The sequence below is a fragment of the Xenopus tropicalis genome, chromosome 1, assembly GCF_000004195.4.
Source record: "Xenopus tropicalis strain Nigerian chromosome 1, UCB_Xtro_10.0, whole genome shotgun sequence".
Lineage (NCBI taxonomy): Eukaryota > Metazoa > Chordata > Amphibia > Anura > Pipidae > Xenopus > Xenopus tropicalis.
In genome coordinates, this window is record NC_030677.2 from 198,555,037 (window position 1) to 198,572,722 (window position 17,686).

Below are 17,686 nucleotides of genomic sequence, written 5' to 3' on the forward strand. Positions count from 1 at the left end.
TATCTGTAATACTGTATCTGTAATACTGTATCCGTAATACTGTATCTGTATCCGTAATACTGTATCTGTAATTCTGTAATACTGTATCTGTAATACTGTATCTGTATCTGTAATACTGTATCTGTAATACTGTATCTGTATCTGTAATACTGTATCTGTAATACTGTATCTGTAATACTGTATCTGTAATACTGTATCTGTAATACTGTATCTGTAATACTGTATCTGTAATACTGTATCTGTAATACTGTATCTGTATCTGTAATACTGTATCTGTATCTGTATCTGTAATACTGTATCTGTATCTGTAATACTGTATCTGTAATACTGTATCTGTAATACTGTATCTGTATCTGTAATACTGTATCTGTATCTGTAATACTGTATCTGTAATACTGTATCTGTATCTGTAATACTGTATCTGTAATACTGTATCTGTAATACTGTATCTGTAATACTGTATCTGTATCTGTAATACTGTATCTGTATCTGTAATACTGTATCTGTATCTGTAATACTGTATCTGTAATACTGTATCTGTATCTGTAATACTGTATCTGTAATACTGTATCTGTATCCGTAATACTGTATCTGTAATATGTATCTGTAATACTGTATCTGTAATACTGTATCTGTATCTGTAATACTGTATAAGTAACACTGTATCCGTAATACTGTATCTGTAATACTGTATCTGTATCTGTAATACTGTATCTGTATCTGTAATACTGTATCTGTAATACTGTATCTGTAATACTGTATCTGTAATACTGTATCTGTATCTGTAATACTGTATCTGTAATACGGTATCTGTAATACGGTATCTGTAATACGGTATCTGTAATACTGTATCTATCTGTAATACTGTATCTATCTGTAATACTGTATCTGTATCTCTAATACTGTATCTATCTGTAATACTGTATCTGTATCTGTAATACTGTATCTGTATCTGTAATACGGTATCTGTAATACTGTATCTGTAATACTGTATCTGTATCCGTAATACTGTATCTGTAATACTGTATCTGTATCCGTAATACTGTATCTGTAATACTGTATCTGTATCTGTAATACTGTATCCGTAATACTGTATCCGTAATACTGTATCTGTAATACTGTATCTGTAATACTGTATCTGTAATACTGTATCTGTAATACTGTATCTGTATCTGTAATACTGTATCTGTATCTGTAATACTGTATCTGTATCTGTAATACAGTATTACAGATACAGTATTACAGATAGATACAGTATTACAGATACAGATACCGTATTACAGATACAGTATTACAGATACAGTATTACAGATACAGTATTACAGATACAGATACAGTATTACAGATACAGATACAGTATTACAGATACAGTATTACAGATACAGTATTACAGATAGATACAGTATCTGTAATACTGTATCTGTATCTGTAATACTGTATCTGTATCTGTAATACTGTATCTGTAATACTGTATCTGTAATACGGTATCTGTAATACGGTATCTGTAATACGGTATCTGTAATACGGTATCTGTAATACGGTATCTGTATCTGTAATACTGTATCTGTAATACTGTATCTATCTGTAATACTGTATCTATCTGTAATACTGTATCTGTAATACTATATCTGTAATACTGTGTCTGTATCTGTAATACTGTATCTGTATCTGTAATACTGTATCTGTAATACTGTATCTGTAATACTGTATCTGTATCTGTAATACTGTATCTGTAATACTGTATCTGTATCTGTAATACTGTATCTGTATCTGTAATACTGTATCTGTATCTGTAATACTGTATCTGTAATACGGTATCTGTAATACGGTATCTGTAATACGGTATCTGTAATACGGTATCTGTAATACGGTATCTGTATCTGTAATACTGTATCTGTATCTGTAATACTGTATCTATCTGTAATACTGTATCTATCTGTAATACTGTATCTGTAATACTGTATCTGTAATACTATATCTGTAATACTGTATCTGTATCTGTAATACTGTATCTGTATCTGTAATACTGTATCTGTAATACTGTATCTGTAATACTGTATCTGTATCTGTAATACTGTATCTGTAATACTGTATCTGTATCTGTAATACTGTATCTGTATCTGTAATACTGTATCTGTAATACTGTATCTGTAATACTGTATCTGTAATACTGTATCTGTAATACTGTATCTGTAATACTGTATCTGTAATACTGTATCTGTATCTGTAATACTGTATCTGTATCTGTAATACTGTATCTGTATCTGTAATACTGTATCTGTAATACTGTATCTGTATCTGTAATACTGTATCTGTAATACTGTATCTGTAATACTGTATCTGTAATACTGTATCTGTAATACTGTATCTGTAATACTGTATCTGTATCTGTAATACTGTATCTATCTGTAATACTGTATCTGTAATACTGTATCTGTAATACTGTATCTGTAATACTGTATCTGTAATACTGTATCTGTATCTGTAATACTGTATCTGTATCTGTAATACTGTATCTGTATCTGTAATACAGTATTACAGATACAGTATTACAGATAGATACAGTATTACAGATACATACCGTATTACAGATACAGTATTACAGATACAGTATTACAGATACAGTATTACAATACAGATACAGTATTACAGTACAGATACAGTATTACAGATACAGTATTACAGTATACAGTATTACAGTAGATACAGTATCTGTAATACTGTATCTGTATCTGTAATACTGTATCTGTATCTGTAATACTGTATCTGTAATACTGTATCTGTAATACGGTATCTGTAATACGGTATCTGTAATACGGTATCTGTAATACGGTATCTGTAATACGGTATCTGTATCTGTAATACTGTATCTGTAATACTGTATCTGTAATACTGTATCTGTAATACTGTATCTATCTGTAATACTGTATCTGTAATACTATATCTGTAATACTGTGTCTGTATCTGTAATACTGTATCTGTATCTGTATCTGTAATACTGTATCTGTAATACTGTATCTGTAATACTGTATCTGTATCTGTAATACTGTATCTGTAATACTGTATCTGTATCTGTAATACTGTATCTGTATCTGTAATACTGTATCTGTATCTGTAATACTGTATCTGTAATACTGTATCTATAATACGGTATCTGTAATACTGTATCTGTAATACGGTATCTGTATCTGTAATACTGTATCTGTATCTGTAATACTGTATCTATCTGTAATACTGTATCTATCTGTAATACTGTATCTGTAATACTGTATCTGTAATACTATATCTGTAATACTGTGTCTGTATCTGTAATACTGTATCTGTATCTGTAATACTGTATCTGTAATACTGTATCTGTAATACTGTATCTGTATCTGTAATACTGTATCTGTAATACTGTATCTGTATCTGTAATACTGTATCTGTATCTGTAATACTGTATCTGTAATACTGTATCTGTAATACTGTAACTGTAATACTGTATCTGTAATACTGTATCTGTAATAATGTATCTGTAATACTGTATCTGTATCTGTAATACTGTATCTGTATCTGTAATACTGTATCTGTATCTGTAATACTGTATCTGTAATACTGTATCTGTATCTGTAATACGGTATCTGTAATACGGTATCTGTAATACGGTATCTGTAATACGGTATCTGTAATACGGTATCTGTAATACTGTATCTGTATCTGTAATACTGTATCTATCTGTAATACTATATCTGTAATACTGTATCTGTAATACTATATCTGTAATACTATATCTGTAATACTGTGTCTGTATCTGTAATACTGTATCTGTATCTGTAATACTGTATCTGTAATACTGTATCTGTAATACTGTATCTGTAATACTGTATCTGTATCTGTAATACTGTATCTGTAATACTGTATCTGTAATACTGTATCTGTAATACTGTATCTGTAATACTGTATCTGTATCTGTAATACTGTATTTGTATCTGTAATACTGTATCTGTATCTGTAATACTGTATCTGTATCTGTAATACTGTATCTGTAATACTGTATCTGTATCTGTAATACTGTATCTGTAATACTGTATCTGTAATACTGTATCTGTAATACTGTATCTGTATCTGTAATACTGTATCTGTATCTGTAATACTGTATCTGTATCTGTAATACTGTATCTGTAATACTGTATCTGTAATACTGTATCTGTAATACTGTATCTGTATCTGTAATACTGTATCTGTAATACTGTATCTGTAATACTGTATCTGTATCTGTAATACTGTATCTGTATCTGTATCTGTAATACTGTATCTGTAATACTGTATCTGTAATACTGTATCTGTATCTGTAATACTGTATCTGTAATACTGTATCTGTATCTGTAATACTGTATCTGTATCTGTAATACTGTATCTGTATCTGTAATACTGTATCTATAATACTGTATCTATAATACTGTATCTGTAATACTGTATCTGTAATACTGTATCTGTATCTGTAATACTGTATCTGTATCTGTAATACTGTATCTGTATCTGTAATACTGTATCTGTATCTGTAATACTGTATCTGTAATACTGTATCTGTAATACTGTATCTGTAATACTGTATCTGTAATACTGTATCTGTATCTGTAATACTGTATCTGTAATACTGTATCTGTATCTGTAATACTGTATCTGTATCTGTAATACTGTATCTGTATCCGTAATACTGTATCTGTAATACTGTATCCGTAATACTGTATCTGTAATACTGTATCTGTAATACTGTATCTGTAATACTGTATCTGTAATACTGTATCTGTATCTGTAATACTGTATCTGTATCTGTAATACTGTATCTGTATCTGTAATACTGTATCTGTAATACTGTATCTGTAATACTGTATCTGTATCTGTAATACGGTATCTGTAATACGGTATCTGTAATACTGTATCTGTATCTGTAATACTGTATCTGTATCTGTAATACTGTATCTGTATCTGTAATACTGTATCTATCTGTAATACTGTATCTATCTGTAATACTGTATCTGTAATACTATATCTGTAATACTGTGTCTGTATCTGTAATACTGTATCTGTAATACTGTATCTGTAATACTGTATCTGTATCTGTAATACGGTATCTGTAATACGGTATCTGTAATACGGTATCTGTAATACGGTATCTGTAATACGGTATCTGTATCTGTAATACTGTATCTATCTGTAATACTGTATCTGTAATACTGTATCTGTAATACTGTATCTGTAATACGGTATCTGTAATACGGTATCTGTAATACGGTATCTGTAATACGGTATCTGTAATACGGTATCTGTAATACGGTATCTATCTGTAATACTGTATCTGTAATACTGTATCTGTAATACTGTATCTGTAATACTGTATCTGTATCTGTAATACTGTATACTGTATCTGTATCTGTAATACTGTATCTGTATGTAATACTGTATCTGTAATACTGTAGCCGTAATACTGTATCTGTAATACTGTATCTGTAATACTGTATCTTAATACTGTATCTGTAATACTGTAATACTGTATCTGTAATACTGTATCTGTTAATACTGTATCTGTAATACTGTATCTGTTATCTGTAATACTGTATCTGTATCTGTAATACTGTATCTGTATCTGTAATACTGTATCTGTAATACTGTATCTGTAATACTGTATCTTGTAATACTGTATCTGTAATACTGTATCCGTAATACTGTATCTGTATCCGTAATACTGTATCTGTAATTCTGTAATACTGTATCTGTAATACTGTATCTGTATCTGTAATACTGTATCTGTAATACTGTATCTGTATCTGTAATACTGTATCTGTTAATACTGTATCTGTAATACTGTATCTGTAATACTGTATCTGTAATACTGTATGCTGTAATCTGTATAGTACTGTAATCTGTATCTGTATCTGTAATACTGTATCTGTAATACTGTATCTGTAAACTGTATTGCTGTAATACTGTATCTGTAATACCGTAATTCTGTATCTGTAATACTGTATCTGTATCTGTAATACTGTATCTGTAATACTGTATCTGTATCTGTAATACTGTATCTGTAATACTGTATCTGTAATACTGTATCTGTAATACTGTATCTGTATCTGTAATACTGTATCTGTATCTGTAATACTGTATCTGTATCTGTAATACTGTATCTGTAATACATGTATCTGTAATACTGTATCTGTAATACTGTATCTGTAATACTGTATCTGTATCTGTAATACTGTATCTGTAATACTGTATCTGTAATACTGTATCTGTAATACTGTATCTGTATCTGTAATACTGTATCTGTATCTGTATCTGTAATACTGTATCCTGTATCTGTAAATACTGTATCTGTAATACTGTATCTGTATCTGTAATACTGTATCTGTAATACTGTATCTGTTAATACTGTATCTGTATCTGTAATACTGTATCTGTAATACTGTATCTGTATCCGTAATCTGTATCTGTAATATTATCTGTAATACTGTATCTGTAATACTGTATCTGTATCTGTAATACTGTATAAGTAACACTGTATCCGTAATACTGTATCTGTAATACTGTATCTGTATCTTAATACTGTATCTGTATCTGTAATACTGTATCTGTAATACTGTATCTGTAATACTGTATCTGTAATACTGTATCTGTATCTGTAATACTGTATCTGTAATACGGTATCTGTAATACGGTATCTGTTAATACGGTATCTGTAATACTGTATCTATCTGTAATACTGTATCTATCTGTAATACTGTATCTGTATCTCTAATACTGTATCTGTAATACTGTATCTGTAAACTGTATCTGTATCTGTAATACTGTATCTGTAATACTGTATCTGTAATACTGTATCTGTATCTGTGAATACTGTATCTGTATCTGTAATACGGTATCTGTAATACTGTATCTGTTAATACTGTATCTGTATCCGTAATACTGTTATCTGTAATACTGTATCTGTATCCGTAATACTGTATCTGTAATACTGTATCTGTATCTGTAATACTGTATCCGTAATACTGTATCCGTAATACTGTATCTGTAATACTGTATCTGTAATACTGTATCTGTAATACTGTATCTGTAATACTGTATCTGTATCTGTAATACTGTATCTGTATCTGTAATACTGTATCTGTATCTGTAATACAGTATTACAGATACAGTATTACAGATAGATACAGTATTACAGATACAGATACCGTATTACAGATACAGTATTACAGATACAGTATTACAGATACAGTATTACAGATACAGATACAGTATTACAGATACAGATACAGTATTACAGATACAGTATTACAGATACAGTATTACAGATAGATACAGTATCTGTAATACTGTATCTGTATCTGTAATACTGTATCTGTATCTGTAATACTGTATCTGTAATACTGTATCTGTAATACTGTATCTGTAATACGGTATCTGTAATACGGTATCTGTAATACGGTATCTGTAATACTGTATCTGTATCTGTAATACTGTATCTGTAATACTGTATCTATCTGTAATACTGTATCTATCTGTAATACTGTATCTGTAATACTATATCTGTAATACTGTGTCTGTATCTGTAATACTGTATCTGTATCTGTAATACTGTATCTGTAATACTGTATCTGTAATACTGTATCTGTATCTGTAATACTGTATCTGTAATACTGTATCTGTATCTGTAATACTGTATCTGTATCTGTAATACTGTATCTGTAATACTGTATCTGTAATACTGTATCTGTAATACTGTATCTGTATCTGTAATACTGTATCTGTAATACTGTATCTGTATCTGTAATACTGTATCTGTATCTGTAATACTGTATCTGTATCCGTAATACTGTATCTGTAATACTGTATCCGTAATACTGTATCTGTAATACTGTATCTGTAATACTGTATCTGTAATAACTGTATCTGTAATACTGTACTGTATCTGTATCTGTATCTTACTGTATCTGTATCTGTAATACTGTATCTGTATCTGTAATACTGTATCTGTAATACTGTATCTGTAATACTGTAATCTGTATCTGTAATACGGTATCTGTAATACGGTATCTGTATACTGTATCTGTATCTGTAATACTGTATCTGTATCTGTAATACTGTATCTGTATCTGTAATACTGTATCTATCTGTAATACTGTATCTATCTGTAATACTGTATCTGTAATACTATATCTGTAATACTGTGTCTGTATCTGTAATACTGTATCTGTAATACTGTATCTGTAATACCTGTATCTGTATCTGTAATACGGTATCTGTAATACGGTATCTGTAATACGGGTATCTGTAATACGGTATCTGTAATACGGTATCTGTATCTGTAATACTGTATCTATCTGTAATACTGTATCTGTAATACTGTATCTGTAATACGGTATCTGTAATACGGTATCTGTAATACGGTATCTGTAATACGGTATCTGTAATACGGTATCGGTAATACGGTATCTATCTGTAATACTGTATCTGTAATACTGTATCTGTAATACTGTATCTGTAATACTGTATCTGTATCTGTAATACTGTATACTGTATCTGTATCTGTAATACTGTATCTGTATCCGTAATACTGTATCTGTAATACTGTATCCGTAATACTGTATCTGTAATACTGTATCTGTAATACTGTATCTGTAATACTGTATCTGTAATACTGTAATACTGTATCTGTAATACTGTATCTGTAATACTGTATCTGTATACTGTATCTGTATCTGTAATACTGTATCTGTATCTGTAATACTGTATCTGTATCTGTAATACTGTATCTGTAATACTGTATCTGTAATACTGTATCTGTAATACTGTATCCGTAATACTGTATCTGTATCCGTAATACTGTATCTGTAATTCTGTAATACTGTATCTGTAATACTGTATCTGTATCTGTAATACTGTATCTGTAATACTGTATCTGTATCTGTAATACTGTATCTGTAATACTGTATCTGTAATACTGTATCTGTAATACTGTATCTGTAATACTGTATCTGTATCTGTAATACTGTATCTGTATCTGTATCTGTAATACTGTATCTGTATCTGTAATACTGTATCTGTAATACTGTATCTGTAATACTGTATCTGTATCTGTAATACTGTATCTGTATCTGTAATACTGTATCTGTAATACTGTATCTGTATCTGTAATACTGTATCTGTAATACTGTATCTGTAATACTGTATCTGTAATACTGTATCTGTATCTGTAATACTGTATCTGTATCTGTAATACTGTATCTGTATCTGTAATACTGTATCTGTAATACTGTATCTGTATCTGTAATACTGTATCTGTAATACTGTATCTGTATCCGTAATACTGTATCTGTAATATGTATCTGTAATACTGTATCTGTAATACTGTATCTGTATCTGTAATACTGTATAAGTAACACTGTATCCGTAATACTGTATCTGTAATACTGTATCTGTATCTGTAATACTGTATCTGTATCTGTAATACTGTATCTGTAATACTGTATCTGTAATACTGTATCTGTAATACTGTATCTGTATCTGTAATACTGTATCTGTAATACGGTATCTGTAATACGGTATCTGTAATACGGTATCTGTAATACTGTATCTATCTGTAATACTGTATCTATCTGTAATACTGTATCTGTATCTCTAATACTGTATCTATCTGTAATACTGTATCTGTATCTGTAATACTGTATCTGTATCTGTAATACGGTATCTGTAATACTGTATCTGTAATACTGTATCTGTATCCGTAATACTGTATCTGTAATACTGTATCTGTATCCGTAATACTGGTATCTGTAATACTGTATCTGTATCTGTAATACTGTATCCGTAATACTGTATCCGTAATACTGTATCTGTAATACTGTATCTGTAATACTGTATCTGTAATACTGTATCTGTAATACTGTATCTGTATCGTAATACTGTATCTGTATCTGTATCTGGCTAATACAGTATTACAGATACAGTATTACAGATAGATACAGTATTACAGATACAGATACCGTATTACAGATACAGTATTACAGATACAGTATTACAGATACAGTATTACAGATACAGATACAGTATTACAGATACAGATACAGTATTACAGATACAGTATTACAGATACAGTATTACAGATAGATACAGTATCTGTAATACTGTATCTGTATCTGTAATACTGTATCTGTATCTGTTAATACTGTATCTGTAATACTGTATCTGTAATACTGTATTCGTAATACGGTATCTGTAATACGGTATCTGTAATACGGTATCTGTAATACTGTATCTGTATCTGTATACTGTATCTGTAATACTGTATTATCTGTATTACTGGTAATACTGTATCTATCTGTAATACTGTATCTGTAATACTATATCTGTAATACTGTGTCTGTATCTGTAATACTGTATCTGTATCTGTAATACTGTATCTGTAATACTGTATCTGTAATACTGTATCTGTATCTGTAATACTGTATCTGTAATACTGTATCTGTATCTGTAATACTGTATCTGTATCTGTAATACTGTATCTGTAATACTGTATCTGTAATACTGTATCTGTAATACTGTATCTGTATCTGTAATACTGTATCTGTAATACTGTATCTGTATCTGTAATACTGTATCTGTATCTGTAATACTGTATCTGTATCCGTAATACTGTATCTGTAATACTGTATCCGTAATACTGTATCTGTAATACTGTATCTGTAATACTGTATCTGTAATACTGTATCTGTAATACTGTATCTGTATCTGTAATACTGTATCTGTATCTGTAATACTGTATCTGTATCTGTAATACTGTATCTGTAATACTGTATCTGTAATACTGTATCTGTATCTGTAATACGGTATCTGTAATACGGTATCTGTAATACTGTATCTGTATCTGTAATACTGTATCTGTATCTGTAATACTGTATCTGTATCTGTAATACTGTATCTATCTGTAATACTGTATCTATCTGTAATACTGTATCTGTAATACTATATCTGTAATACTGTGTCTGTATCTGTAATACTGTATCTGTAATACTGTATCTGTAATACTGTATCTGTATCTGTAATACGGTATCTGTAATACGGTATCTGTAATACGGTATCTGTAATACGGTATCTGTATCTGTAATACTGTATCTATCTGTAATACTGTATCTGTAATACTGTATCTGTAATACGGTATCTGTAATACGGTATCTGTAATACGGTATCTGTAATACGGTATCTGTAATACGGTATCTGTAATACGGTATCTATCTGTAATACTGTATCTGTAATACTGTATCTGTAATACTGTATCTGTAATACTGTATCTGTATCTGTAATACTGTATACTGTATCTGTATCTGTAATACTGTATCTGTATCCGTAATACTGTATCTGTAATACTGTATCCGTAATACTGTATCTGTAATACTGTATCTGTAATACTGTATCTGTAATACTGTATCTGTAATACTGTAATACTGTATCTGTAATACTGTATCTGTAATACTGTATCTGTAATACTGTATCTGTATCTGTAATACTGTATCTGTATCTGTAATACTGTATCTGTATCTGTAATACTGTATCTGTAATACTGTATCTGTAATACTGTATCTGTAATACTGTATCCGTAATACTGTATCTGTATCCGTAATACTGTATCTGTAATTCTGTAATACTGTATCTGTAATACTGTATCTGTATCTGTAATACTGTATCTGTAATACTGTATCTGTATCTGTAATACTGTATCTGTAATACTGTATCTGTAATACTGTATCTGTAATACTGTATCTGTAATACTGTATCTGTAATACTGTATCTGTATCTGTAATACTGTATCTGTATCTGTATCTGTAATACTGTATCTGTATCTGTAATACTGTATCTGTAATACTGTATCTGTAATACTGTATCTGTATCTGTAATACTGTATCTGTATCTGTAATACTGTATCTGTAATACTGTATCTGTATCTGTAACTGTATCTGTAATTTACTGTATCTGTAATACTGTATCTGTATCTGTAATACTGTATCTGTATCTGTAATACTGTATCTGTATCTTAATACTGTATCTGTAATACTGTATCTGTAATACTGTATCTGTAATACTGTATCTGTAATACTGTATCTGTATCTGTAATACTGTATCTGTAATACTGTATCTGTAATACTGTATCTGTAATACTGTATCTGTATCTGTAATACTGTATCTGTATCTGTATCTGTAATACTGTATCTGTATCTGTAATACTGTATCTGTAATACTGTATCTGTATCTGTAATACTGTATCTGTAATACTGTATCTGTAATACTGTATCTGTATCTGTAATACTGTATCTGTAATACTGTATCTGTATCCGTAATACTGTATCTGTAATATGTATCTGTAATACTGTATAAGTAACACTGTATCCGTAATACTGTATCTGTAATACTGTATCTGTATCTGTAATACTGTATCTGTATCTGTAATACTGTATCTGTAATACTGTATCTGTAATACTGTATCTGTAATACTGTATCTGTATCTGTAATACTGTATCTGTAATACGGTATCTGTAATACGGTATCTGTAATACTGTATCTATCTGTAATACTGTATCTATCTGTAATACTGTATCTGTATCTCTAATACTGTATCTATCTGTAATACTGTATCTGTATCTGTAATACTGTATCTGTATCTGTAATACGGTATCTGTAATACTGTATCTGTAATACTGTATCTGTATCCGTAATACTGTATCTGTAATACTGTATCTGTATCCGTAATACTGTATCTGTAATACTGTATCTGTATCTGTAATACTGTATCCGTAATACTGTATCCGTAATACTGTATCTGTAATACTGTATCTGTAATACTGTATCTGTAATACTGTATCTGTATCTGTAATACTGTATCTGTATCTGTAATACTGTATCTGTATCTGTAATACTGTATCTGTATCTGTAATACAGTATTACAGATACAGTATTACAGATAGATACAGTATTACAGATACAGATACCGTATTACAGATACAGTATTACAGATACAGTATTACAGATACAGTATTACAGATACAGATACAGTATTACAGATACAGATACAGTATTACAGATACAGTATTACAGATACAGTATTACAGATAGATACAGTATCTGTAATACTGTATCTGTATCTGTAATACTGTATCTGTATCTGTAATACTGTATCTGTAATACTGTATCTGTAATACTGTATCTGTAATACGGTATCTGTAATACGGTATCTGTAATACGGTATCTGTAATACGGTATCTGTAATACTGTATCTGTATCTGTAATACTGTATCTGTAATACTGTATCTATCTGTAATACTGTATCTATCTGTAATACTGTATCTGTAATACTATATCTGTAATACTGTGTCTGTATCTGTAATACTGTATCTGTATCTGTAATACTGTATCTGTAATACTGTATCTGTAATACTGTATCTGTATCTGTAATACTGTATCTGTAATACTGTATCTGTATCTGTAATACTGTATCTGTATCTGTAATACTGTATCTGTATCTGTAATACTGTATCTGTAATACGGTATCTGTAATACGGTATCTGTAATACGGTATCTGTAATACGGTATCTGTAATACGGTATCTGTATCTGTAATACTGTATCTGTATCTGTAATACTGTATCTATCTGTAATACTGTATCTATCTGTAATACTGTATCTGTAATACTGTATCTGTAATACTATATCTGTAATACTGTGTCTGTATCTGTAATACTGTATCTGTATCTGTAATACTGTATCTGTAATACTGTATCTGTAATACTGTATCTGTATCTGTAATACTGTATCTGTAATACTGTATCTGTATCTGTAATACTGTATCTGTATCTGTAATACTGTATCTGTATCTGTAATACTGTATCTGTAATACTGTATCTGTAATACTGTAATACTGTATCTGTAATACTGTATCTGTAATACTGTATCTGTAATACTGTATCTGTATCTGTAATACTGTATCTGTATCTGTAATACTGTATCTGTATCTGTAATACTGTATCTGTAATACTGTATCTGTAATACTGTATCTGTATCTGTAATACTGTATCTGTAATACTGTATCTGTAATACTGTATCTGTATCTGTAATACTGTATCTGTAATACTGTATCTGTAATACTGTATCTGTAATACTGTATCTGTATCTGTAATACTGTATCTGTATCTGTAATACTGTATCTGTAATACTGTATCTGTATCTGTAATACTGTATCTGTAATACTGTATCTGTAATACTGTATCTGTAATACCAGAATTGAAAGGGGAAGTTTGCAAAGGAGATTTGTTTCTTGTTCTTTGTGACCCTTGAAGTATTTAGATTTAAAGGGATACTGTCGTGATATTTATGGGGTACTTTTTGTTTCTAAATGACACTGTTACATAGCAAATAATTCACTCTGTCATTTACATTTTTATTCCTGAACCAACAAGTGTATTTGTAGCTGTAATATTGGTGTGTAGGCGCCATCTCAGTGCATTGTGCCTTAGTCTGAGCTTTCAGCCAGCGCTACCCATTAGAACTGCTTTCAGCTAACCTATTGTTTCTCCTACTCCCATGTAACTGGAGGAGTCCCAAGCCAGACTTGGATTTCTTACTATTGAGTGCTATTCTGATACCTACTGGGAGCTGCTATCTTGCTCCCTTCCCATTGTTCTGCTGATCGGCTGCTGGGAGGGGGGGGGGATATCACTCCAACTTGCAGCGCAGCAGTAAAGTGTGACTGAAGTTTATCAGGGCACAGGTCACATGGCTGTGGCACCCTGGGAAATGAAGAATATGGCTAACCCCATGGGAAATACATGCATTTTGAAACAAACATGTTTTCCCATGACAGGATTCCTTTAAGTTGTGGGTCTGCTATCCAGTTCCTAGAGTTCAATTACCCTAGCAACTAGTGTGCTAGTTTGGAAGCTGCTTATCATTGATATACTAAAGTGAATTTCTCCTTTAAGTGAGCTGCAGTGATTTGTAGAGTTGATAAATAAGCAGCTGATAAAGCCTGTGTGTGTGTGGGGGCAGTTTCATTTCTGGCACTGCAGTGATTTACCCTACAGTATAAAACATACACATGCAGATTTACAGAGTGTGAGTATTACCCAAGGGCCACGCTGAGTTGCTGCTTAAGAGGAACAGCGCAGGGTCCCCTGTAAGTGCAATAATGCTGCAGCCATACAGGGCAGGTTTCCCAAGGGAATGGGCAGCCAATCACTGTAAGGCTCTGGTCTGTAGGTTGGGCCCAGTTCTTGGAAAAACGAGCAGCTTTGGGATATTGAATTCTTTTAATGAGCCCTGGAATGGAACTGAGCCCCATGACATGTTTCTAAAGAGACACTGACACCAGAAATGAAGCCTTTTCTTATCATATTGTATTTTTGTATCTATCATAATGCTGGCTTCGCATGATATTTATCATTTTGCCATAAATGTATTTGCCCAGTTGTTTTACATTCCCTATCTGATCCCCCATGTTCCTCTATGAGGGGGCGGCCATATTTGTGCAGCAGGAGGCCATTAGCATTAGAAGCTATAACTGACAGGCTGAGAAGGTGCCTGTCTTGTATAAAAAAGGGCATTGACTCAAGGGATGAGAACATAATTTTGCCCCTTTATAGGTCCCTGGTAAGGCCTCACCTTGAGTATGCAGTGCAGTTTTGGGCTCCAGTCCTTAAAAAGGATATTAATGAGCTGGAGAGAGTGCAGAGACTGCAACTAAACTGGTAAAGGGGATGGAAGGGTTAAGCTATGAGGTGAGACTGTCAGGGTTGGGGTTGTTTTCTCTGGAAAAGAGGCGCTTGCGAGGGGACATGATTACTCTGTACAAGTACATTAGAGGGGATTATAGGCAGTTGGGGGATGTTCTTTTTTCCCATAAAAACAATCAACGCACCAGAGGCCCCCCCTTTAGATTAGAGGAACGGAGCTTCCATTTGAAGCAGCGTAGGGGGTTCCTCACGGTGAGGGCAGTGAGGTTGGGGAATGCCCTTCCTAGTGATGGGGTAATGGCAGACTCTGTTAGTGCCTATAAGAGGGGCCTGGATGAGTTCTTGAACAAGCAGAATATCCAAGGCTATTGTGATACTAATATCTACAGTTAGTATTACTGGTTGTATATATAGTTTATGTATGTGAGTGTATAGATTGGTTAGTATAGGTTGTGTGCTGGGTTTACTCGGATGGGTTGAACTTGATGGACAATGGTATTTTTTCAACCCTATGTAACTATGTAACTATGTAACTATGTAAGGGACAGTCAGGTTGGCAAAACAGTCGGGTTTAGGAACTTCAGGTAACAATTACTTACAAAAGCAGCCCAATCAGTGGCAAATGATCCACATGGCCTATAGGGAACTTTAATTAATATACTGAAGAGTAGCTTTTCAGTGTCAGTATCACTATATAATGCATTTATCTCTTGTTTTCATGAGACAAAGGTAAAAGTACCTTATAAATATTGTTCCTGCCATTTTCTTCCAGGCAAAACCTATGGTTATCTTCACCCGTCCCAGCAGCGTGCTGCAGCACTCTCACCACTTCATGTAATGTGACCGCTGCCTTTCCCAAGCCTCGTGTCCCCACTGTGTCATTGCTGCTGATTGGTTCTTTCATCTGCTGAATGGCCTCCATTGCTGGGAGAGACTAAACACACAGACACTAAATACACACACAGCCATGATTATATACCCTGGCTGTTACCGGTACCTACGGAATATTGTAAATAGGGATGCACGGAACCCACTTTATTGGGTTTGGCAGAACCTCCAAACCCACCCTGATGGATTCTGCAGAATCCAGAAACAAATCCGAATTAGGATATGCTAATTAGGATTGGGAAGGGTTAAATATTGGCCAGATTGGGTTTGGCCAGGCACATGGAGTCGCCCAAATCTTGTCTGATTCCTGAAGCGAATGCGGATTCCGTGGCTCCCTACTGTGGATACAAATAGAGCAAGTGATTATATTTACCTCAAGCAAAACATTATTTCCTGGTGCCTTCAGAATAGGCTTCCCCGCCGTAACACTCAGCGCCCGATAGAAGCCTTCCATAGGGTCGGGGTGTGAGGCAAAATACAGCAGCATCTCTGTGTAATTCAGCTGGGGGGGGATTCCCCGGGGGTCAGCAAACAAGTCAAAGAAATACTAAATGAGAAAAAAAAAGGAAATTTTCTTTTATCTTCGGCACAACTGCCCCCAACCCTCCCCACTCAGTATTACCATATGGATAACTGCCCCCAACCCTCCCCACTCAGTATTACCATATGGATAACTGCCCCCAACCCTCCCCACTCAGTATTACCATATGGATAACTGCCCCCAACCCTCCCCACTCAGTATTACCATATGGATAACTGCCCCCAACCCTCCCCACTCAGTATTACCATATGGATAACTGCCCCACAATACTAAGCACAACTGAGATCCCCATACAGCAGTCACCCCTGGCACTGATGTCCCCGGACCTACCAATGGGTGGCAGAATTCCACTTACCTTTATTAGATGGGCCGGTCTGTTAAATGGCAAAGGCTCTGTGGGATTTTCAGGGACAGGTTCCTCTGCATTTCCATGAAACCACAGCTCAGCCTTATATAATAAACACATGATCAGTAGAAATTACAAATATAGCACTCGTATCAAAAGC

General features: G+C 32.8%; 1 protein-coding gene across 3 annotated transcripts in view; it reads right to left on the reverse strand.

Moving 5' to 3' along the window:
* The window catches only part of spef2 (sperm flagellar 2), a 107,461-nt gene that overhangs the window by 16,194 nt on the left and 73,581 nt on the right, over positions 1-17,686 (reverse strand). For all 3 annotated transcript variants that reach the window (XM_031894702.1, XM_031894707.1, XM_031894698.1), the window contains exons 33-35: positions 17,536-17,628; positions 17,013-17,186; positions 16,491-16,685 (exon numbers count right to left, since the gene is read on the reverse strand). In XM_031894702.1, the coding sequence (XP_031750562.1) occupies positions 16,491-16,685; positions 17,013-17,186; positions 17,536-17,628 (462 nt within the window). The remainder of the gene's footprint in view (positions 1-16,490; positions 16,686-17,012; positions 17,187-17,535; positions 17,629-17,686) is intronic.